Consider the following 26,194-nt stretch of genomic DNA (forward strand, 5'->3'; position numbering starts at 1 on the left):
TTTAAACAAAAATTAAAACCCACACATTTTGGGGTGATCTGGCTCACAAACAAGCACTTTGAGAACAAGCACTTAGTAGAAGCATAAAGCTGACCTTTGAAACTATCCTAACAGATTTTCAGGAGTGTGACTTCTGCAGCTAGGGTGACTCCTCAGTAACCGTGACTGGAGAGCAACCACTCTCTCTCGAACCTGTTTCCTTCAGAAGAATATGGCAGGACAGGCTAAGGATCTTAGAAAACGTGAGTTTCAAGTGGGGCCCCTGAGCTGTCCTGTGAAGCCCAGAGGGACCACTGAGAGGTGGTCATCTTCCTTTCCTCCTGCCTAAAGCAGCGTAGGGGGTTTTCAAACCTTACTCAAAAGAACCAGCCAACGAGGCCATTGCTACGGATGAGAGAGTGTAAGCTTAAATTAAAACAGCTTTCACTCTTTGATACATTGAAAATTTCAAGTAAGTTTCAATCTGAAATACGAATTTTGCTGCTTAAAAAAGGCTGGAAAACCACTATCCTAAAAAATTCTATCACACCTTTTCCCGGGAAGTGAGGAGAAGCTTCTAGACAAGAGGGCACACTCGGAAGCCACAGCTGGCAGTGGCCCCAGGTGTGAGCAAAACACTTTTTCAAAGTCCAAGGGCAGACAGGGTAATGAAATTCATCTTCATTCCTCACAGGAGGGCAAGAGGCTTTTGTCTACCCCGGAGAACAGAAATCCTTTGACTTCTGAGCATGTGGCAAAATGGTGAGTAGCCTGGTTGGGGCAGGCACGGCAAGGACAGGTCCCGAGATGGCCCATCAAGTGCCACCTTCCCCAGGAAGCCTTACCACATCTTCTCGGAGAAAGCACAGAGCCTCTTGTAAGTCTGGACGCCTCCTGCCACCCCCACTCCTTGCCCAGAAGCTATGCTTGTTGTCTGCTGGGATGACTTCAACTTTCTGTAGTGAGTTTATCTCATTAGCCAGTGTGGGAGGCCAAGAAGACAGAGGCAATCAGCCTTACCCCACAAGAAGCTCGGCCAGGATGCTCATCCCCGCCTCCTGTGGATGTTAGACTCCAGAGCCGAACAAGAGAGTGCAGATGGAGCGGCAGGTCTACCTCTCCTGCAAGGCCGAGGGGCCTGAGCCCGTCACCTGGTCACAGCTGGTTAGGAAGGTGAAGGCAGCAGATCTGCGCAGGCAGGTGGCGGCTATCTTCACTCTCCTCGCTGTCCCAGCTCCCTCCGAGGGGAGACACAGCGGCTCTGCAGCTAGGCCACACCCCCCCTTAGCTGCAGGTGACCACCACAGCATCAGCCCCAAACTGTCCACGCTTTGACCAAGGGTTCAAAGCTAAAAATTCATCTCACTTCTAAAATGCGGGGGCTGAAGCAGGGGCTGCAGGCGTGAGGGGCGGTGACAGGTTGCCCAGTGTGTGCTGGCGTGGAGCCCGCAGCTTGGAAACCCCTTCAACCTCCACTAGATGAACCCCTGTCTGAAAGAGCAGTGGCTTAGGATTCAGAAAGATCTGAATTCAAATCCTGACAATGCCACTTCCTAGGCTGGGTGGCTTTGGGTAAGTTATTTGGTCTCCTAAATATCATTCCCCTAAATCCGAAGACTGGAGCGCACCTCTGAGCGCACTGACGTGAGACAGCACGCGGGAAGCTCTGCGCGCACCGCCTCCTGCCCCGCTTCCCCCCACTGAGTAGCGCGCTGTCCGTGTAGCTCGTCCCTGGGATCCCCTCCACGTCTGATTTCGGCTCTTTCTGCTAACACTTGTCCTACAGCGCCCTGTGTTTCACATTCCCATTTTTACAGCCAGCTCTGTGCATAGGGGCTGGTTGTTAACTGCCCACCGTGATGAGCACCATGCCTGGAACACTCAGCTGGTGCCAGCTGATGGGAAGAACAAAGATCTCCATTTATCCAAGGATAATGACGCAGGGAGGAAGGACAGGGACTGTAAGAAGATGGAGGTGGTTCTTGGAGCTGAAATGCTGAGCCAGTTGCTAGCCCACCGCTTGTTTCTGCCTCCTCCTCGTGTCTGCCCCCGAGGAGAGTGGTCCAGAGCTGGCTGAAAGTGGGGGAGTCTTCTTTTTTTAAGAATAAACACAAATATGACTGTGTGTTGGTATGTATGTGTACGTATAAAGTAACGGCAAAATTATTTTCATTGAGGAAGATTCACAAAGTCACCAAGAGAGAAAAAGAGTGCTTGCGGAATCCCATGGGGACCCCTCCAACCAGAAGAGCTTTATCCATCATTGACAGGGCTTTCGGTCTAGGGCCGTGTGCCCGGGTGAGCGTAAAGGAACCACACAATGCAAAAATAGAGTAATTCATAACATCACAGATGGAAACACAAAATTGATGTCTGTAAACTTCTTTGTACACCATTAATCTGTTAGCTCAGAGAAACTAGAAACAGAATGAGAACTTGAGCAAACACTGGGGTAGCTGCATCCACATAGAAAGGACTGCACCTTTGGTTAAAAAGCAGGAGCTATGAGGTTATTTTAGTCTTCCAACTGCTCAGCCAGTGCAGCTAAAAGCCAGCCACCATCAGCCACACGTGCGAGCGAGCCAGCATGCTGCCCACTGCAGAGGGCACACCAAATGCTCCTTCCTGGTCACTAGTCCTATTCCACAGCCAGCCTCGTTTGCATAAAAAAAGTTGGAGGACTTTGGGAAGGGTCCCAGTGTTCACCAGTCAGTGCTGTGAAATACACTTTGTTCTTTCATTTAGAACAACACGAATTTACTTAACGTATGGGAAAAAATCAGAACAGAACAAAAAGTACACATGTGGGAAAGACAACAATATGGACTACAGATTCATTTTATTATAAAGTAAAGCTCCTCCATGCAAACTATAATCCCTTTGCATTTCTAAAATAGGGCATTATGGAAAAAAAGTCATGTATGCTTTACTACAAATTTTGGAAGAGGAGGAAATAGGGAGAACTTGTATTTTAAAATTATCCATGCCTCTGGTTTCACTATGAAATATATGTCAAGAGACTAGAAAATGAGGCACATGTACAAAAAAAATTAAACTCAAGTATAAATGGAATTACAAACATGGATTTGATCATGAGCTTTCCCATCTCTAAGATCCACCTTTGTTTAAGGGTTCATCTCCAATTTCTTTTTTAATTAACAGAACCACACACTTAAAAAACATTATCAAGCAACGTGGAAAAAACTGGCAGAAAATACTGTTAGAATACATGAAAAAGATGTTATTTTTTCATACGTATTCTTTAAAATACATCAAAGGAAGAAGTTAAAATAATTTCTAAATTGTTCTCAAAGTAATTTTATGATGACCACTTGGAAATGATTCACTTACAATTTCTACACCAACTTTGCATCTCTTGGACTTTTTTTCCTTTCCTAGCTCAGGGCTGCTTGGTGGATATTTGAAGATTAAAAAAAAAAAATCATGTTTCTGTGCTGAAAAGTTATCAAGACCAGCTCTCTGCTGCATTTGCATTGTTATTAGGGACACACACACACAGAGACACACGCACACACACACTCTGAGCTTAATGTGAGGCTAGTACAGAAACAGAGAGATTAGACACAAAGAAATGTAAACAGCTCTCACATGCGAGGAAACTAGGTTACCAGAATCCCAGCACCAGGCATTCACCAGTCACCATGGAAAACAGGAAGTGAGATGCATAGCAACCACAAGCCAAAAAGCAGGAAAGCGCATACCTTTAGCTTGGAATGAAAATCACGAGATTTCCTTCTGGCAAGAACCTGAATGTGACTAGACACCTGCAGGGTAGGGGAAGGGAGGAAAACAAAGGAAAAGCCTGTAACCATGGAGATGAAAAGCCCCCTGCAACTGGGCAAGCCAGACGTACCTTAATGGCGGCTTGAATTTCTCGAACTTTCTTTCTTGCTAAGACCTGTATATGACTAGACACCTACATTGTTCGGGTTTATGAGGGGAAACAAAACAAAACAAAACAAACAAAACCAAACAAAACCAAACAAAACAAAACAAAAAAGGAAATCAAATATAAAATCGCTACTCCTTGGGAGGGTGTGGGGTGGGGGTGTGGGGGGAGGTTATTTGCATCTCAACAAAGCTCTGCAGTTAGGAACACACAGTCCCAGCCGGACACCAAGCCCCCAGCGCTGCTCTAAGCTTTTCAGACTGGGTCATCACTGCGGTGACTGGATTCAGGATGAAGGCTGAAGCTCATCTTAGTTTTCTCACCCAGGAGAAATCACGGGCATGGGATGAGAGGGGGAGAGTAGGGTTGTTTTCTTTATAAAATTAAAAAGTGGGTGTAGAGGTAAATGAAAATATTTATAGCTTCTCAGTATCAGGAGGGAAAATCCCTTCTTCTCAATTTAGAAGAGACTATCCATAAATTAGCACATTCTGCAGAATCAAAAAGCTGAAGCTGTCGGTTGTATTCTGATCTCATTAAGAGCTCTGGATTCTGTAGCAAATGTTAAAATAATACTGACATGTAAATTAGATCTCAAAGAGAAATGGAAAGACCCAGTTAGCAGAGCTTTTTTTTTTTTTTTTTTGCCCTTATAAATATCTTTAATCCTTCCACTCTTTTGGGTATTGACTGGGCGCCAAGTGGATTTGCATATTATTACAAAGCGAAAAGTGTGAATACAGCCAGCCAGCCAGCCTGTTAAAAATCTGGGTTGAAAAACCACACGGATTTGCTGAACAACAAATTCACATTGGAGAGGTATCACCAACTGCTGCCTAAAAACATCCCCAGGATGCCGGGGTGTGGAAACCAAGCCAAGCCGGGCTTCTGAAACACAATGATTCCACTGGGTAAACAAATTTGCATCTCTTTCAGCAGGACTTGGTTAAATTTAGAAGAGCACCCCCAGTGAAGGGGCTGGGCACATGACCAGAGCTCACAGACCAGCACACAGCCCAGGTCCAGCATTTTCAGTTTGTTGGGAATTAGATCTGTTTGTTTCAGAAATTTCGAACCTTTCATTTAAAAGTTCAGCGACTCAGACTGTGAGCTCATTACTTCATTTCAAACACTCTAGCAACCTTAAAAACAGGAATCATAATAAATGATCCTTTTATCTTTAACTTTGCCTTTGAGTTTCAATGATTAATTTTTTCCCAGTCTACTTTTGTATTTTTTTTTAAAGCACGGAGAAGCAGGAACTCCCCCATCCTCTTCACCCCTTCATCCGGCTCCTACTTTTACTTGTTTTCACCCAAATTTTATTCTGATGTGATTCTCAGACTCAATTAGGGGCCGTAGTCAGGGGAACATCCACCGAACAGACAATGCCCTGCCTCTGAGCACTGGCAGGAGGCCCCCTCCCTCTGTGCTGACTCAGCTGCCGGGCTCCGGCTGGGGCGCACGGAGCATTCCTGGGGAAAAGCTCTTCCCCGTCATAAACACTCATGAAAACAGCTCATCACCGAGCAGAGGACTGGAATCTGCTGCTCGGGCTTAACGAGACCACAGCTGAGCTCGCCTTTTGGTTAGATTACAGTTTTTAAAATTCATGCCAGATCAGTCAGCGTAGGTCAACATTAAAGTATATAAATATATTTTCTGTTAACAACTCACCCGTGAGGTTGGTTTGATTTTTCCCCCCTTTCCATTTCTTTCTTTTTCTGTTTTGCACTAAACACAATTAATTTCTCATCCATTCCAGTTCGGAACTGGGTCAGGATTTGATCTGCTCTACATCAGAAGGAACGAGGAGGGCCAGAGCCCTGAGACAGGGCAGAGGAAAATTCCTGACCCTGCTCTGCACAAAGGTATTTAAGTTGCAACTTCACTTCAGTCACAGCAGCTACTGACAAAAAGCCATAGCTTAAGGAGCAACAGTTCCCTGGACGCACATCATTCAGCTTTATATTCCGGCCAATACTCGCGGCTGCTTGTGTTACTTTTTCATTGAAATGATGAGTAATATGTAATTGTTCCAGGATTTTACAATGCGCAAAATCTCAAAATTCCGTGACTTTCCAAGTGTATCTGCACCTGCAGATTTTGCAACGTCTGCAGATGCACAGTTTGGGAAAGAAATGTAAGTGACACAATATAGTACAGGAGCAGTGCATACACTGCCCTTCGCAGCGCAACTTTCCCGTATGTGTACAGAAGGAACTCCAGAGACCACATGATAAAGGGTCACTGAAATGATGAACAGTGAAACACGAAGCCAATTTCAAACACCTACAACACTGACGTCCTTACAGGGAACTCCAATTGGGGGCTCCTAGGAGCCAAAGCACAGACAGCCACTGCAGCCAAAATGCCTCCTTGGGCCATTCGCTGACATGCACAATTTCCAGGTAGGTTCTTTTACCTGTTTTCTGGTCCTCGTCTTCCCTGTCCTGAGTTTGATGTATCTGGCTATCAATTCATTCCTACCTGAAAGAAAGAATTTACAATAAAGGAGGTTACTTGGGGGGAAACAAAGCCTCTGACAGCTAAGCATATAATTCAGAATCAAGAATTTTAAAGTTGCAGCTGTAAATTTATTAGTGCTGGAAAAATAAAACAGTACTTTTTTTTTTGCAAAAAATATTTACCAGGGGAAATTAGAAAGAAGGGAATTTAATTATGAACTACAATAAGCAATTAAGGAGAGAAATGTGTCTTTATGTTTGTTTGCATGTTTGTCCCTAAATGGATGGTGACTTGTAGAAATAGCAAATACAAGGAGGTGTGTGGGGGCACACAGACCTGGTTCTGTTCTAGTCTTATTTTTCATAACCATTCCCTCTCACCCAGGTTTCTATTCACAGGTAAATCCAGTTAGTCATTATAGCCATGAGAAAATGAACTACTGTGGCCACGGAAACCCTGCCATGAAAAGAAGTCACAGGATGGGAGCAAACACCCTCTAAAGGTCATCAATGCACCAGATCAACCTTTTCCACGTTTTATAACCTTTGGGGGAAAGAAAATAACTTAAAGTACGAACAGATACCTCAAACTGATAACCTCACTTTGAGGACTATAATATAATGGGAAGATATATCCCAGAAGCTGCGTGAGGAAACGTATCACTAATATTACATGAAACAAAAACATGCTCATACAGGACACATGGGTCCAAACTGTTGCTATAATCATAACTGTACAGCTAGTGGTCTATGTTTGCTGTCTTACTCCCCACACATACTGACTGCACAGTTGAAGAGAGAAACATATTCTGTCTTATCCCCCAAGGTCGCCCCAGCATGCAACACACTGCTGGGCACACAGAAAGAGTCAATGAGGAACCACACAGCCGCCGGTGAAAGGAACCACATCCCCAGACCGCCCTGGCAGAGTAACTAACTGGCGGCCCTGAAGAGGACCAAGATGAGTGTCCTGATGGGACTCTTGCCTGCAAATTCTAAAGACTCTCTCATCGCTGCCCAGAATGTTCCTGTAGTCATGTTCACCAGCTGCCTGTGTTAGGACCGTGCAGGACACACTCATCAACAGAAGGCAAAGGAATCATGGACTCTTGGGGACGGAAATTACTTCTGGGTCATGCTTTCCCATCCCTAAAAGTCTAAGTCCTTATGTAAGCCAGCACTTCTAGAATAAAGGAAGCCACTCATTCCATCTTAAAACGTATTAAGGATAGAAAGATCCTCCTTATTTGGGGCTTCCTGTAACTTTCAGCCCCAGATTCCTTTTTGTTCCTCTTAACAAGAACAAGACTAGTCCCTTATGCACGACTGCCTTTCAGGTACTACTGACAGCTTTTCAGGTCTTCCTGCAGTTGTATCCAGGCTAAGTCTCCCTCATTCCTTTGTTATCCGTGACAAGCTTCCGAACACTCCCACATCCCTCCTGTGATCACTTTTATCTATTTTACTTTCATAGCCCAGAGCCCAGAACTGCACTCACCTCCTTGGCCCTAAATACGCCACCTCTGTTAATGCAGCCTAACACTGCATTAGATTTTGGGAGACCACGATACACTGTAAGATGATGTCAGTTTGAACTCCTAGGTCTTTTTCATGTGGGCTACTTCTCAGACATACCCCTACCCTTGTTCCCAATCTTTTCATGCATAGGTGGGACTCTCATCCAAATACAGAACATCATCACATTTATTTCTGTTGCATTTCATCCTGTTAGATTAAGCCTATCATTCCAGCCTGTCAGTCTCAGATCCTGATTCTGTGACTGAACTTACCCTTTAACCACAGGAAAAGGATCTAAATTCAGTTTTGAGGATTGCTTCTCTAAGCATTCTCTTTCAAACTTTTGAGAACTACCAATATTCCCTGTAGTGTCATCGGGTCTACTTCTCCATCTCTCAGATGGTTGTACAGATTTTGCAATTTGTCTCAAAGGCTGGCTGACAGCAGAGCCCAGCTAGGAGTGCCTAATTACCAGAAGCCAGACCTAAACGACAATGTCTGCAGGCGAGCCAAGCATCCTCCATCTCGGGGCCTCACTGTGCACCCTGCTCAGGGCTGAGTGGCCAGGACGAAATAAATCCAGGGCTCCGTATTACTGCAATTTCATCTGAACCTCATCCAGATGGCAAGAACGTCTCCTGCTCCCTTACTTGCTTATTTTCTGTGAAGGCAGACAGAAGAGCTTGAGGTGTGTGACCTACAACCTATGTAACTAATTTTTCATTTCTTATGGCATTTGGTTGAACGGATGAGACCAATACCCAGGACGGCCACATCTGACTGTACAGCCTGTGGTTTACACAACGCCATAAACAACATCAACACATACTTCGATTAAAGTCCTTCTAAAAAGCACCACTCCTCACTGCGCACCTACTGTGTGCTGAGCACGACACTGTATCATTTCACTGAAAGCTTGTCACGACCCTCATGTCCCTGATCCTTACATGAGCAAGAATCACCTTTCAAAAGCCTGTGTTCCTTCTTTCATACCATGTTTCAAGCCATGAAGAGTAATTAACCTGAAGTTCCTATGTGTTTCTTCTTGCCTCACCATAAATAACGCTGATTCAAATTATAAAGTCAAATTCCACTGACACCAAACATCTCCCGTGACCTCAAAGCACAGTTTTAATCAGTTTGTTTTATATGAATATTTTTAATGACCGTAAGTGTAGCTTTGCGCACAGAAAACATCATTCAGGTTTACCTAGTTTTAAAAATATTTCTTTCATTTATTTGGTTTAAAAAACCTTAAATGTCATGGTTCACTTTTAAGTTTTTAAGTTCAGCTTACATTTTTAAAAATAATTTTTATACTCATTTTGAAGGGCCATTGGATTGTTTGGTCCATTTTACAGACCTAGTTAAATTCCTTTAAATATTTAAAACCATGTGTTTAATTTAAAATTTATTTAACTCTTTTAAATATTAGAATTGTTTGATTTGACTTACAAAACCTTCTCTTAAAGAACTCTTAGAAACCTAATAAACTCTCTTAAGTGCTCCAATATTGCCTACAAATCTAGTTAAGACTTTAACCTTCCCCAAAATCAAGTCTAAATCAATTGCTTCATTGCACATTTTAATTTGGAAACACCAGGCTGACCTGTTATGTGGACCAAATTATTTAAGATAATTACCTGAAATATCTACATGCATAAATCCTTAAAAAAAAAAAAAAAAAAAAAGAACTAACACTACGGCTATGATTCTGTTAAAAAATGTCTATATTCAATTCTCAGTCTTCCCGGAATTACAATATGCTTACCCTTTAAGGAAACAAGTGTGCCGTTCCAAATGACTTTGGAATATCTTTTTGGGTGCTTGGATGGGGTTGTACCTATTTTACTAGGTTCTGAATGGATTCTTGTTAGCAACATTGATGGGATGTTCAGAGCCCTATTTATATTTCTATAGCATAACCCCCAAAATGGGGTGGATCCATACAGTTCAAAGGCCTGGATTTGAATCATGGTACTAAGGTAATTTTCCAGCCAATGATGGGGAACTCAATGATGGGGAACTCAAGGGTACCAAACATCACTGTTGTATCTGGCAGTGGGGCTCTGGTCCACCCAGCACAAGTCTTGTTTTGGAGCCATGAAGAATGTTAACCCTCCTTTCTGTAACTCTCTCTTCCAAAACACACACACACACACACACACACACACACACACACACACACACACACACACACACACAGGTGCCTGATCCAGTAAACCTTACATTACAAAAGGGACTTTCAACAAAGATAACTTTATAGTCAATCATGACATTCCTGAAGTAATCCCACAATCACATGGGGACCATCCCTCCTTTGTACCAGACAGGATACCTGTCTAATGTATTGGGGGTATAAGGACAGCCTAGCTGGCTGCCCGCAAGGAGTCCACTGTCCAAGACAGGGTCAAAGACAGAGCAAATCAGCTCTACATGTCAGACAATGACTGAAAGAGGGTCTCACAACACACATGGGTAATCAGCCCCAAATAACTCCAGAAATCTAGAAAGCCTTTCCCAAAGTGCTAGGCTTTTAAGTATAGCTTACACTTCCTCCAACATTTTATTATAAAAGTTTATGACACACAGAAAAGTTTTTTACAGAAAGAATTTCTCAGTAAACGCTATATACCCACCACCTAGATGCTACCATTCGCTCTTTGATACACGCTTTATCACGTATCACTCCATCTCCCCATTCCTCTATCCATCCTCCGAGGCATCTTACTCTATTGTTGCTGTTGCACTTCAAAATAAGGGGCAGGCATGATAACATCCCTTTATACTTCGTGTGCATATCATGAACCAGAGTGACAAGACTGACCTTGACAGGGAGAATGGAGTAGGGAAGGTTGCAGGCCCCTTTGGACTGAAGAAGCAGCCTCAGCCTGGGGCGAGGCTGTCTTTATATCCCTGATTGTATTTCCTTAAATATATACACAGGAGACGGGGGCTCTTTTAAAAGCCATGCATGCTGTTCCTCAAGCCCCCGAGACCACTAGACACGCTCCTTCTGAGCCCGGGAGTCTCCAGGTTCTACACTCACAGCATCCACAGCTCATCTCCTTCATTCCTTCTCTATAACACCTGTAGGAGCTTATAGAGCTGAGTGGCCATGTCACCCTTCGCCACTAAGTGTCGCTATACTACAGCTGCTCTGCAGCACACGGTGTCCTTTGGAAATGCAGACCCTGTCACTTCTTTAAATCTGAGATTTCTGCAGCTGCAGTCATGGATGCTTTTCCCACAGGCAAGAGGCAGCAGCAAAAACAAACACAGCCCCACCTGTCACTTTTATACCGTGATCCTCACCAGGCACTGCGATCCAGTTTTTATTTTCTTTTTCTTTCTCCTAAATAACATAACACAGTTGAAAGTGAGCTCATCACTGGCTTCTCCTGCCTCCCAGATTGCCGCAGAATTTCCTGTTAAAGGGGCAACAGAGATAGATTCCAGCAGAAAGGCAAGGCGTTTGCGCTGCGCTTTGCCTTACCCAGACAGAAGACTGGTTAACGTTGTTGTGGGCTTGTGTGTAATGGGATGTGGCCTCAAGGTCATGTTTGAGGCACAGCAAATGCAGGGTCTGTGGCTAGAAATTGCAGCCCAGAGACACTCGGCTTTAACAGTGTAAGAGCCACTTTGTAATTGAATGGAGTCAGGGAGCCACAGAGGAAGAAGTAACAAATGCAACCTCCTCTTCCCTGGCTGTAGCCAGTCCGAAGGCAAACTCATACCCTAGCCCGGGGAAGGGACTCACGCTAGGGCACTCTACGGAAACCTCTGCCGGCCCTTCACTGGGAGGGACATGGGAGGATCGCCCACACCTTTCGCCATGTTAAAAGAATGAGAATCAGAAAAACAAAACAAAACAAGACAACCTCAAGCTTCTCCAGATTGCTAGACCAAACCTGTATCAAACAGGCACCTAATGCTATGGTTTTAGCCACAGGGTCTTCCACACCCCCTCACAAACCCTAACTTGGCCCAACGGCACAGAGACTTCCTTGTTAACACTCTTGAGTTTTCTGAGCTCTGGACGTGAGCACACAATTGCTTTCATGGCCTTCCTCTCCTTATCCATTTCTCCATGTCTGGATTCTGCCCACCTTTCAAAAGCCTCGTCCTTCATGAGCCTTCCAGCTGGCAGAGGCCTCCCCTCCCCCTAGACATCCACAGCCCTTGACCTCGGCCTCCTCACTGCTGGCTCCTATCTTTTTGGCCTCACATTTGATCATTTTGGCACATGCCATGGCTCCAACCATATCATAAGGTCGTTGAGAACAAGAACCAATGACATTCATCTTTTCCCTGCCTCCCCTTCCCAGACAGCTCAGTGTTCATGGAATGGGTCATCAGTGCGGCGGAAAAGGGGCTCCTATGTCCCTACAACCCAGTTTGACACTGAATCATCAGCACAAGGTGGAAAAAGACGACCCAGTGGGAAGAAGCAAAGAAAGATGCCTTCTACAGGGTGACACCCCCCACAGCATGGCTCTGTCCTCCAACACCAGCAGGATCGCCCAACACAGAGACAGTAAATTTACGATGGACTTTCTCAGGCAAAATTCTACAAGATGGGGTTAAAATACTTTCTAGCTATGGACCCTTCTATATGAACTGAGGTTCAAACAAAGGAAAAAATATCTTAGAATATGAAAGTCAACAATCAAAAAGCACAGATGCAGGTTATACTTCAGGAGCCTAGTGTCAGCCGCTAGGGGAGGTCTGCAGACCAGGGCTGTGGGCAGGGAGGGGACTGTATCTATGATGCTGCCAGAGGAGGCAGTAAGGAGTCTTTTTCACAGACCTGTGAGGAGTTAATAATTAACCTTTTTTTTTCCCCACACTGCTGCATTGTCCCAGCAACTCTGGGAAGGAAAAGAGGTCTACCGAAGCTGGCCAGTCACTTGCTGGTCAGACACCCACTGCACCTACAGGGCACAAACGATGTGCTATAATTCTGGGGGTAAAAAGACGCCATCTCTGCCCTCAGGGAGCTTACATCTATGAAGGACTCTCACCCAGGCGCACAGGGTCATGTCCCCCTGCCCCTCCCCGCACCTCTTATTCACGCAGTATAGCTGCACAGTTCCATTATCTGAGCAACTGCATGAGCACCTGCCTCCCCTACACCAGTCAGGACTTTCTAGAGGAGCACAGACCTTGGGGTTCTGCTCATCACAGTACCCCTGGTGCCAAGGATAAAGCAGGGCCTCAGAGAGTATGACACTGAAGGAACGAATGACTGAATATGAGGGATGGAGACCCAGAGTGAGATGGGCGTACAAGGCTTAGATTGAGGGTAAAGGAAGGCTTATGAAAAAAAGCATTTCAAACAGTCCCAGAATGTTAGCAATAAGGAAGTTTAGACACCGGTGTCTCGGTTAATCCTCAATATAAATCATTGACCAAAAATCAGCACCAACGTGGAAAATCACCAGAAAGGGCCAGGCAGCCTGGTCTGGGTTGCCAGAGGCTGGGACTACATGTTCCCAATTTAAAGGTTTACAAAATGAACCGGTGGCCTTCAGGAGGTGAACGCTGGCAAGTCCCTGAAATAAATATCCTGTGTCTGCATTCACCCAGCGGCTCCCAAGGAGCAGCTTTAGGAGGAGGAATACACAGAGGAAGGCTCTGTTAACCCTGGTTAGTCAGAACTTACTCCTTGCATCACTTCAAATCACCTGGCAATAACTCAAGTTCCACCTTCTCGGAGTTCCTATCAGTCAACGGCAGCTGATAACATTATCAAGTGAGGCCCCCATAAAATATTGTGTTCTCCTTCATCTCGGTGGGACAGCTTACAGACTACACGTTCATTAGCAGACAAGGGTCAAAGAGACGAGCAAGTAAAAATGTCTAACGCTATGGACATAATACAAAAAACCCCTCTATGCTGGAGAGAAATTCTTTTTGTTGTATTTATTTTCCAGAAGGAAAATAAATATGAATGAAATAAGCTTTTCTAATGGGTCATTCTTTATGAAGCAATAAAGGGATACCATACAATCACCTTTCAATCCTCTAATGAATAATTTAACAAGCCTTAATACTTTATGCCTCTAGTCCTTCTAGAATACACCCTACGCACAGCTACTTAAAACACAGCTCTGGTTTAGCCATTCCACTGCTTCAAGACCGACTGCCCACAGTCTAAAGGTCAAACTCTTTAGTATAGTATTCAGTGTGGTCCCAGCATTTGGCCCTAACTTTTTTTTTTTAAATGACACATCACTACCACCTCAATCCATTTTACCTCCATCAAAATGCACACCTCGCTTTCAGGTCCCTGATCCATCCCACCATTCTAAGGTTTTGCTCACAGTTGCAATACCCCTGAAGACCACCAGTCAAAAGCCTTCCACAGACTCCTGAAAGGTAGGGTCTATGTCTTCAACATTTTTGATTCCCACACACTCCAGGCATGGGTGGGATTTAATGGAGTCTAAGCTAGTTGCCCCCAATGGCAACCTAAGCCGACCCACTACCCCAGAGGCTCTCAGGGGAGTGTTCAGTCCTGACAGGTCCTGCCACTCATCTTGTGAGCATTCACCCTCTCTTTCACGCCCACATCTGATCACATTGCTTTCCTACATCAATAGCTCCCTGTTCACTAGAAGAAAAACACACACTCCTCTCAGCTTGTTACCTGAGGCGAACAGCCCACTGCTGTGGAGGACTCCTCTTCTAGCACAAGGAGCTTCACAGAGCTCCCCAAGCCCTCACCGTGCTTTTCCACACCTCTATGCCTCTGTGTAACCATCTGCCCTTAAATCTTCTCTCTCTTCTCCTTTGACTGCAAAACTCCTATTCATTCCTATAAGCCCCAACTGGAGCATTTCCTCCCAGAAGTCTTCTGGGAGCTGTCCAAACTGAGTACGTGGTTCCTCCTTGGAACGCACCTGTACTGAGCACACAGCCCTGCAGCTGCTGCACTGCCATTACTTATCTACAGGAGACTCAGTCCCCTCTCAGACAGCGACTGCTCCACGGACATACCCTGTCCGGCTCTCTCTGACTCCAAATCTGGCATCCATCATAATAGGTGCTCAATAACTGTTTTCAATTAAAAAATGAATGAATGAGCTCTTCTCTTCCAAATGAAGAAAATCAGAAGATAAAAAAGAAGCCAGTCTAGAAAAAGAGTATGTAAATCAGACAGCAACTCTGCCACTGTCACCTGAACTCTGTGTCCCTCTGCAGATGTAGCTATTTTAGTGAGAGGCGGCACAGTGCTCCAGACTCTTGTCTTGCTCCCCAGCTTGGTCCGAGTGTGACCAGCACGTGCCCTTCCCCGCTCACCTCTCTCTCCGCATACTGACCTCCACTTGCCACAGTAATATGGACCTGGTCCAAAAAGAGGTAATCTCAACATTAACCCAGAACAGTCAGTTAATGAAAAACTTTGCAAAGAACACTCTGTTTATTTATTAATTATTTGGCCTTAAAGAAGTGTGAAATCCATACATTCGAAGTGCTAAAAACTCCTTGTCTTTAATGGAGAATCTTTAATGGTGGCAATGCTGTAGCCTTGTTTTTTAGACTCAGGAGTAAGACTGTTAGGTCTTTTCTGGGGAATTTGAACGTGTACTTATTAGCTACGTGAACATGGGAGACTTGCTGACCTTCTCTAGACCTCTTTTTCATTACTTGAACTGATATATATGGTTTCTGTCCAGGACACTGTACCACATAACATCTAGTATAAACCTACAATGCTGCTGCTTTTAATGTTACTGAAATTGAACATCTTTTCCATGCTACATTGAAAATATTCTCAAAAATCTCTGCATTACTCCAAATTGTCTAAATGATATGGCCATAAAATTTATTTCCAAGTAAAAGGAGCCCTCTATTGTGAAATCTGAATATTTTTATGCAAACTACCTACTTGCTACAATAATCTTTTAATTTAGAATTGATTCTTCATTGAATAAAATAGCAGGAATTAGGTTTGTGCTAAGGGCTAAATGTGGCCAAAATTCTTATAATTTGTGGCAGATTGTAAACTTATCTCTATGAATAGGCTCCAGGCATTGCATTAAACAGCATGTCCCCCATTAGATTTCCAGAATTTAGTTCTCAGTGCAAAAACACAACTATCACTAGAAGAATTAAGCATCAACTCCTGAAGCTACTATAGCAGTAGTTATACAAAGGTGAGTTATGCATGCATTAAATCAAAATGACACACATCGGATTACCTGTGACTTAGAAAATGCAGTAAAAAGAACTGTAAATATCTAGGCATGTAGTAATTCTTTTAAAAAATAATAGGGAGACCATGATCATAAAGGACAACATTTTTTTAAATGCACTCAAACCTAAGAGATTGAAATTTGGGGGTTCAGCTAAATTAAACAAGACAGGTAGCAGCGAATGTGAGGGGGTGACAGCTGTGCAACAGCAGGTGCCAGGTTCCCACCATGCCAGCACCACTCAAAGCATTCTGCATATTAACCTTCACTCCCGCCTCACTCTCATTTTATAAATGCTGAACCTGAGGTTCAAAGAGGAAATTTGCCCAAGTTCCCAGACCAGTTAAGTGGTAGAGTTAGGATACGAACCCAGCTTTGCCTTCCAAGCTCATTATGCTTAACTTCAGACCAACTGCTCTGAAAATAGCCTTTACAGTAAGTTAACTTCTCACAAGTTCATTACTAAGTACTTAACGAAACAAATCTTAGAAGGGGGCCCAACCCAACCATGGAGCGGACTGAACTGCGGAAGTTCTCCACTCACCACCTACAAGACAAGACGAAACCTCAACTCCTCTTCATGCCTTCAAGGCCTTCATAACCTGGCCCAATGCAGGCCGCTCTCCTGTTTAATAGTATCTGTTAGATACTTTCTACATAAAAGGCATTGCGCTAGGCACTGGGGAAGACACACCCTGGAATAATACATATTCTCTGCCCTCTAAGGAGTGTATACTTTAGAAAGAGTAATGAGGCAAGAAGCCACGCAATTGTAATGAGAGGTAGAATATTTAGAAGGAGGAGAGGAAACATGCGGGAGAACAGTCTGAGATAAAAATCGAGACATTTCCTCCTACGGTGCCCTGTTCTCTGTCAGTTACCCAACCGCTCTGGCCACTTTCCACAGGTCTCAAAATCAGGAGTAGCCCAAGGCAACCACGTCATTAAGGAGAAAGCAGTGCCCTCTGAAACGGTGATCGAGCAAACCAAAGAGATCAGCTCTTTCGGCTGAGTTGTAGATTCAGGAGAGTGAACCCATTTTTATTCCTCTTTCAAAATTCTAATTATCCAGGTAACATGCAATATATTCTCCCTGTAAAAAAAAACTGTTACATGAACAAAGCCACTTTTTGCCTTTTCTCTTGCTGCCACTCTCTAAGCTGTTGGGTTGACTGCTACTCCCTTGGTGTGAATGACCTGTCCCTCACCCCTCCCTGCCCTTGGGGTCCCACCCAAATCTGCTCTGAGTTGCACTTACTCTGAGTTGTCAAGACCCAGTTCAAAAGGCAGGTCCCCAGCTCCCAGGCTGTTAGTCCGCTCCGCCCTTGAGCTCACCTCTGCGCACACTTCTAGCACAGGGCTCTCGCCCTACACTCTTCCTGCAGGGTTTCTGCTCCTTTTCTTTGACAAATTAGGAGCTTCTTGAGAGCGGGGCCTTCATCCTGCTCCTCTAACTCCTGGCACACTACCGAGAACCCCTACACACTGATAGCATGCCTGCTTTTAGCCCCTTCTTGAAAGAGAAAAATATTTGAAAAGGTGACATCATGGCACACAGGAGGTGGTGACCATGTTCTCTTTGAAGAGGCAGGAAGATGGGGAGGGAAAAGGAACAGGAAGGACAGAAAAAGCACTCCGCTGGCAGGACTGGGATGTGAAGGGGAACACGACAAGAGTTTGAGGAACTCACAGTCCAGCTGCAGGTTCACAGGGTGCTGAGATATCCACATGCCTCTCCTCCTCGTGAGCACCAAGAAATGGAAGAGGCACCCCTCATCATAAGTGACATAAGGGTGGCAAGGAAGGACAGTGAGTGGCTGTTTCATTCCCTAGTGGACAGAACCTAGAAAACTTAAACCTTTCCTTCCTCAAACCTTGCTCAGTCTACTCTGTTTTAATTCCTGTGATCTTTATCAATTTCAGATTTAGCATCCTGCCTCAATCCACCACCCTCACAGAGGGTAGCACTCAGTATTTAATTGAGAAAAACAAATTTTCTAAGAAACAGCTGGAATAGGTAAGAATGAACTGGATAAAATGCAGACAACCCAGCCCACTCAGGGCTGTATTCGGGGGAGCCACAATATTTTTGTTTAAGGACATACAGTCGATGTGGCTTCATCTGCGAGTTCATTCACCATACACAAGTTTGATTTTTTTTTTTTTTTTTAAAGAAAAGGCAGAGCCCAAACTACTTCTCATGGCTCTAGCCCTGAAGGTTGCTTTGCAAAGATATCTCAGAGTGAAATTACCCAGCAAACCCTCGGTGGATAGAAGGTTCCACAAGTCAACAACCGCTTAAGCAGTTTAAACCAACAAGCAAGATGCCCTCTATTTAAATGCTATGAGCGAATCTATTTTAAGCCTTTAAAAATCCTTTGGGCAGGTGTTTAAGCTGTGTACAGACTGAGCCTGGGGAGGCTCTAGGGGTGGGGGAGGGCAGGCTCCATTCTCCATGTAGGCAACATTTTGTTCAGACAATCTTCCTGCAGCAGGTCATGTGACAAAGGCCAAATAAACAGCATCTGGGGATTTTCAATTACAGACCTTCGCCCAGCATGCCTGCACTGTAATCTCTACCAGATGAGGCTCAGGCCTCCCTATTTTCAATAATTCACACACTGTGTACACATAACATGACAATAAGGGCATTCATGGCGCGGCCTGATTCACAGATCAAAGCTAGCAAAGGGCCAGCTGTAAGCATGCTCTGCTGCTGGATGATTCGTGCTCTTCACAGGCTTGGAAAGACGCTCTGCAGGACCTGGCAAGCCGGCCTCTTTCCTGTGCGGTATGCTGAGCAAACTCTGAGCATGAACCAGGCACGGCCTCCTGGGACGGCCAGGGAGGCGACCGATTCCACGTGCATCTGCAAGTACTAGGCAGCTTCAAACTCCAGCCTGCTTAACAAGCTGCCTCCTGGGAGGGGCTTGCCTCGGCCAGCGCAAGACCCATGCAAAAGCTCTCCCAGTCCCAGGAGCAGGTGGTCCCTGAAAACAAACTTTTTCTAAAAAGACAGTAAGGTTCCCATACTTAATAAGCCCTCAGCCAGGTGCTCAGCTTCACAGATCCACGAGCTGCGCTGTTTCCATTTAGCCATCATACACATACAAGTGACGCAGGTGCAATCTACACAGACATATCTATTTAATGCACGTTCCAGAGCTCCGAGTCTGGGAAATGAAAGAGGACACTCTGTTGTTATTACTGAAATCCCCACACTTTAACTCAATTAACGTGTGTGTGTGTACACACTAACACATTTAACCGCTGTGCGTGTGCACGCATGCGCGCCTAAGCGCTTGAAAAGCATTCCGAATTCTCAAGTCCACAACATTCCAAACGCCTATTGCCCTGCGGGGAGAGTTGCAACTGGAGGAAATAAGGACACGGCTTCCTCATATAAAGATTTCATACCCGTCAATCAGGGCAGGAACCGGGAGAAAGCCGTAATGGTGACTTCCTCAGCAGCAAACACATGCTGTTCACCAGCTGTGAGCTGTGCGTCCTTACCCCCTTTTCTCTCTCATTCAGAATGGTTTCCTCTTAATCACAATAATCCCAAAAGTGCTAAAACATATCAATCGTTGGGTAAGCCCTGCCTACAAAGGGCCAGCCGGCTGGCTTTTATGGCCTTGTCCAACAGCAGCTGATACTTCATTCAGTGACAAATCCAATTTAGCAGTTACAAGAGGTTTAGCATCCCTGAAAAAATATTGGGGTTGATCTGGCACTCTGAAGTCAGCAAATGCTCCACTGCCATATTGTTGCAGAGATTATTCTGCTGTCATATTTGGGTGTCTACAACCAACTGTCTCGCACCTTCTCTACCCTTGCCCCCCAGGAGCTGATGATGGCGGTGGTGGTGGAGGTGGTGGTGGTGGTGGTGGTGGTGGTGGTAGTGGCAACAATTTAATCCCCAGATTAAAAATATAGGCAACAATCATACTTGGAAACTGACTAAATAATGTGATTTTGCCACTCTCCAACCCCCCACACACAAAAGAGAGTAATTGGCTCTACTTTTCAAAAAGGAGATTTCTAACACACTGAAAGAAAAACCTGTGGAGTGAAACTGGTTTCATTCCAACCTTTGGATTCTAGGTCAGCTTTGAAGAGTAAAAGGAGACAGACAACATGTAAAGATTTTACCCTTGGGCTGAAATTCATATTGTTAAAATCTATTGCAGGGCTAATGTGAAGACCCAGTAATTAAGTTCTTTCATTCATTTTAAACATCAAAATAGTAAAAACAAAACAAAACAAAAAAGCTTTGAGCCATGATGGAGGGAAGCAAATAAATTGACAGAAAAATCAGCTTTTGAATTTTTAGTATATTCAAAATATATATGGTCCTACTAGATTATTATTTAAATTCAAGTTAAAAGACTCTCCAAAGAAAATAACTTGGATAATTTAGCTACAAAAGGGAAACACAACCAACAAAATGCCATTTTTAAACAACAGCACAAGGTAATTTACAAAGTAAAATAAAAGGGAAATGATCTAATAGGAACATTGGCCAATTATTCCTTTAATATTAGACTTTGTAGTCAACAGTTGGTTATTTATCCCAGCACCGGTTTTAACGATACCAAAAAAGTGACCGCAGAGACATCTGGTTTTTTTTAAAAAAAGATTTTCAGTGCCATAAATGAGACACGCGCAATTGTGGCTGGCAACGTATCAACGATGGAATATTCCATACATACAGTTCTCATTTCATGTGGCTTTAAAACTGTATTCTTTCCTCTGGATTATTTAAAGCATACACTGAAAGTTAAAACAAAAAGCAAACATCCAAAGCCTGGAGAGTAGAGAAGACATTTAGCTTCTGTGAATAACAATCCATTAGATTAATATTTTGTCAATGTCACTTATCACAACAAAAGCTACAGCATTTTATAATTTACTCTGAGACTGGTTTGATTAAAATTCAAAAAACCACAACAAAGCTATATTGAATTTCATTTGCCGCACTGTAATTACTTACTTTGTTGCTGACTATAAACAGTATTTTATTACATCCACAAAAATGCATTTAAAAACTAACAGTAATTCAGAGACACGGGAAGAATTGAGGGAACAAGTCCCATCACCTCTACTTTGAAGAGAGTTACTATGTTATCGTGACATCAGAAAAGCAGATCTATGATCTTTCTCAGTCCAAGGAGACCTACAGGTCTGCCTATACTGTTTCCTCTGAGGGCAGGGCTCAGACTCCCTGAGAGCACAGATTGGCAGGGCCAGATCTATGCACCTCCCTCCCAAGACCAAGAAAGACTCTCACTTGGCTTAAACTCAACAATGAGACAATAGAGGCTGCCAGGCATGATGGATGACTTAAAGGCTTAAAACTACCATTTGCATCCTCCCAGATAAACAATTAGATGAAAAGAAAAAAAAACTTTTTTTTTTCTGGAGGCAACTTCCGATACTGTTAATATGCCTGGCAGGGGAGAGCTAGTTTAGCGAAATGAAGACTTACTTTAAGAACACGTGTCTCAGACATTTTCTGAAAGTGTCTTTCTGGAGTGGGAAGAAACAAACCATTCATTTTAGACAGAAAAACAAGTTTAGAATTTTAAAAAGTTTAGAAACATATAACTCCCTTGAAGCCAGTATCAAGGTCTTCAATGCACTTGAATATTTAATTTTTCCATTCCTTTATTTTAAATGCACGTAATTCTTAAAGGCGGCATAATAAAAAATTCACTTATTGAACAAGGCAGGCAGGCATAAACATGATTTAAGCATGAAAGAGAGGAAACAGCCTTCACACACGCTTGCCAGATAAAAATCGGTGGTTCTGAAACAGCACATAGGTAATTTTCTGGAGCTCAGGAGGACCCAAGAGGGAATGCCTGAGAAATGACAGGGGCATATCTGAAAAGTCAACCTGCATTTCTCTAGAATGAATTTACAGGATGGGGCAGGAGCACCTCCGGAAGTCCACCGAGCCTCCCTTAATAAATGAGGCAGCAGTGCAGTCTCCGTGGCAACGGAGACTCCAACTCCAGCAAGCTCACCGCCAAAGGTTTCTCCTCAAATCTCAACTTCCCGTTTCCAGGTGCTGACAAAACCAAACATACTTTTAAGCCTGGGGAAGCAGTGCAGGGGTTTTCAAAAGGGATTCTCATAATACAGGCTTGGCAAAAGCAGCAGGGCAGCGTCACAGACAGAACTCTGCAGCTCCATCTTGCTGTAACAGAGGCCTGGGGCGTGATTTTAAAGGAATTTAAGAGCCCCCTGAGAATGTTCCGTGAGTTAAATATATTTGCTGTAATATTATAATGTGTTATGACAAGTTATATATCATTATAATAGGCTCCCATGATTAACATTAGTCTGACTGTTTTTTCTTCACTCTGCAGAAATGATTTGAGAGGTTAGGATCAGCTTGCTCACTAGAATTTAGTACCAGAGGAAAACCGACTGCATTTCTTTACCGTATGTAACCGTGAAGCTTATACTTCACCATGTTATGACGCATGTTCAAAGGAGACCTTTCCTGAACCTTCCATGTGAACAGGGGAGTGTGGTGCAAACTCTAGAACTCTGCCATCAAACAGTCACTGACTTTAGGAAAACTTACTAACCTTTCTGAGCCTCAGTTTCCCTAGAGGTCCAGTACCTTATAATGCTATGATAACTGCGATGATGAGATCTCGCTGCTTTTATTTTTCCTTCCAAACACAAGCAGTCAGAAAACACCAGAGAGCACCGGAGTCCTTTGATCCTCCACTTTCCATTTTCCTCTGACCGCTGAAAGAGCTGAGTTTCCAAGGTCCAAACCAAAGGAAGGTGGCACCCTTCCCAGTAAATTCAAATAGCTACAAGAAGGGCTCCTGTGAGAGCAGTGGGGAGGATGGAGAGTGATGGAGAGATTCTTGGAAAAGCCCTAGAGAATGCTAAACCAAATCCTCCGAGAACACAAAACCAGCATGCACCATAGAGGCCAACCTGGGAAAAAAAACGATCAGGGAAGGTAAAGACAGTCTGATGCTAAGGTGGGGCGCACATGCCCTGACCAGCATCCATCCCCGCCGTCTCAAGGGCTGTGCCAACAGGAGAGGGACACTCTCTAAAGCCAATGGCTTCTGAGCACCCATTACAGGCATGACTAGGGGGCAGACAGCTAAGAGCATTGAAACAGGACAAAAGGCTGAACTTCTACACCCAGGGGGCTTACAATCTGCCTACCCCATGATGTATCAGAGATGCAGGTAGGAAAGAAAGGCAGATCCACAGTGGTTGTATGTTTTTAAGGGTTCTCCTTTTTAATTCTATTCCTTATTTTCCCCTTTCACACAGGAATAATCTAGTTTTAAGTCCTTCTCTGCAACCACATAACAGTGTAGCTTCCCACACATGTGCTGCCTTTAGCGTGTTATCACGCTAAAAGGCTTTCGCAGACAGTAACGAATTCCTGACAGCTACGACTGATAACTTGAGAAGAGAAAAAGTACTCCATTTCAATTTTCAGACAGGTCTGGCTTGGGGACAAATCAGCTGAAGGACAGAGAGGGTAAATTTCCAGTACGACTCCCCCTGTAAAAGCCATAAAGTTACTATCTAGGGGGAGCCATCAAATGTCTACCAGAACACTGAAAGCCATTGCATATCTAATTCCACTCCACTCATGAGGTCACATACAGGGAGCTGCCATGTATGTATAAACTCTCTTAATATGAAGTCTGTATCTCATCTTTCTACCTTCAGGGGAAAATGAAGTTTCTGGTGTGAATGGGGTCCCTCTGTCCTTGAGAGGAGAAACACTGGTGTACTCATGAACATATCCAGCACTCCCTGAGTTACGTGAAGAGTACACAGAGGAAAGACAAGATGACGTCGGCTGAACCCTAGACCCAGGCATCAAAGGCCAATAGATGGCCATTTATGTCATAAATTTGAAAATAAATAAAAATTGAGAAAGACCGTTACTTGGAAACAACCATCCCCATTATATGAATTTTGACTGACCTTTCTCTACAATTTAATTACAGACCTTTCAGCATGAGTGAGCAACTGGGAGTATTTATTTAGCTTGGTTTATGAAGTGAGTAGCTAGAGAAACAGCAGAAGATGAGCTCAGTTTGCTATAGTGAGACAGCCAGGCCAAGAGCTTAGACTGCATCCGGCAGACAACGGAAAGCACCATCAGACGTGCTCAAGAAAGAGAACACTTCCACAGCCTACCTAGGCTGTGAAGAGCTAAATCTAGCTCTGGAATGAAGACTGGACTGAGGGGGTCAACTGGAGGCAGTGAGGTAGGCAAGGAGAACAGAGCCACAGCGGAGAGGTGGTGAGGACCCGAATGTGGGGAGTAAACCTGAAGAAAGCAAGGGAGGAGACTGAATCCACATGATCTGCCAGGTCTTCCTGACATATCTGGTGTGGAAGGAAAGAAAGGCTGTCCATGGCTGCTGGTATATTCTCAGCTCCAAGATGGCAGTAACATCTTAGAAACAAAGAACAGAGGAAAATCAGGAGACTAGAACAAGGGAGGCAATAAGTTTCGCTTTAGGTATTTAAATTTGAGGGCACAAAAGGATGTCCATGTGGAGCCATCCAGCAGGTAGGCAGATGTGCAGGGTTGAAGATTAAGAGATTCAGGCTGAGCAGTAGACACAGGCCTGGTAGTCTAGAGACCCTGCTGGTAACTGAACCCTGAGAGCAACGAATCACAAGCAGGCGAGGAGTATAAAAGGAAAAGAGCGCTGGGGAGAACTGATGGCAGAACAGAGGAAAAGAAGTCAACAGAGGAGGCTGAGAAACGGAAAAGAAAGATGGACTCCATCCAGTAATATCGTGGAAGACAAGAAGAGATAAAGTTGAAAAAAGAAGAGAGCCAGAAAAGTCAACCATTTAAAATGCTGGAGAAAGGTCAAGCAGGATGAGAACTATGAGAATATCTTATAAGACACATTAAATAACATCTCCTAAAAGCTGTCATAAACATCCTCACGTGCAAAAGTGGCTGTGGTTAGATGTGCTGTCCACCCATCAGTTTGATCTAGGTTGGATGATGTGCTTAGACAATGGTTCTCAAGTGGGGTTCCAAGGATCAACAGGCCCTTGGAGCTTTTTACATGACTCTTACAGTTTCATACGCCTAAAGTCTGGTCACTGACCTGGGTGGTGGGGGGTGAATGGAAACATACCCAAAAGCAGTTACTGAATGGTGTGTGGTCTGGGAAAGAGTACGGACAAAGTGGAGCCTGTGTCTGGCAGCCCTTTGGTAGAGACTAAGGGAGGTAAGGCAACAGGGCCCACTTTCCCAGATCTGCAAAGACTGGGGGGTGCAGGATGAAGACACATTCTGGTCAACTGCAATCGCAGTTTGGCTATGGATACAAGAGATCATCAGTGGGAACGTTCTGCAAGAAAATTAGGTATACAGAATTTACAGCAAAAAGCATGTATATTTTATTAATATTTATAAATTGTGTGCTACACATGCTTTATATTAGTAAAAATTGTAATCAACACATTGTGTGTCTGTGTGTGGTTTAAAATATTTACCAGTACACCACTGGCTACCAACTCTTAATTCTAGTAATTGCTTCTAAAACTTTTACCAAAGGGGCAACAGGTTCTTAAATCAGCAAGAGATGGCACATTTGGGGATCCAAAGATCACTCCCTTGCCAATGAGTTTCTCAAGGGTGATCCAACCAAATCCCACAAGGCAGAAACCCCACAATTATGCGTGGCTTCTCCTTCTGGCTCCCCATCCTTATGCAATCCTTATGCAATCCAATTGCCTGAATCTCCATCTCTCAGACCCAACCACACCTCCTACCTTCCCTGCCTTTTCTTTTGGATCTTTTAAAGTAGCTTCCTAACTGCTTTCCTTATTATCCATCTCGCCTCACTCTCACCTTCCTTAAGGCTACAACCAGAATGATCTTAGTTAAAATAACAAGTCTTATCACATTACCCTCAATATCATCTTCCTGTCCCTGGGCCTTCTATTGTGCAGTTTCCCGCACCTAGAATGCCAACTCTTGTTGCTACCCGCAAACTTCCATCCACCTTTTAATAAAGCCTCCCATGACTGGCAACTGGTGACTCCCTGATCAGGCTCCTTACGCTCGCCGGCTCTCATAAACACAT

General features: G+C 44.1%; 1 protein-coding gene across 14 annotated transcripts in view; it reads right to left on the bottom strand.

Moving 5' to 3' along the window:
- The window catches only part of TEAD1 (TEA domain transcription factor 1), a 236,966-nt gene that overhangs the window by 57,102 nt on the left and 153,670 nt on the right, over nucleotides 1-26,194 (bottom strand). For 8 of the 14 annotated variants that reach the window (XM_032489002.1, XM_032489005.1, XM_032489003.1 and 5 more), the window contains 3 exons: nucleotides 6,315-6,379; nucleotides 3,854-3,916; nucleotides 3,702-3,764 (listed from right to left, as the gene is read on the bottom strand). In XM_032489002.1, the coding sequence (XP_032344893.1) occupies nucleotides 3,702-3,764; nucleotides 3,854-3,916; nucleotides 6,315-6,379 (191 nt within the window). The remainder of the gene's footprint in view (nucleotides 1-3,701; nucleotides 3,765-3,853; nucleotides 3,917-6,314; nucleotides 6,380-26,194) is intronic. The other 6 variants (XM_032489008.1, XM_032489001.1, XM_032488999.1 and 3 more) reach the window with 3 other exon arrangements.

The sequence above is a fragment of the Camelus ferus genome, chromosome 10 (assembly GCF_009834535.1).
Source record: "Camelus ferus isolate YT-003-E chromosome 10, BCGSAC_Cfer_1.0, whole genome shotgun sequence".
In the NCBI taxonomy this organism is placed as follows: domain Eukaryota; kingdom Metazoa; phylum Chordata; class Mammalia; order Artiodactyla; family Camelidae; genus Camelus; species Camelus ferus.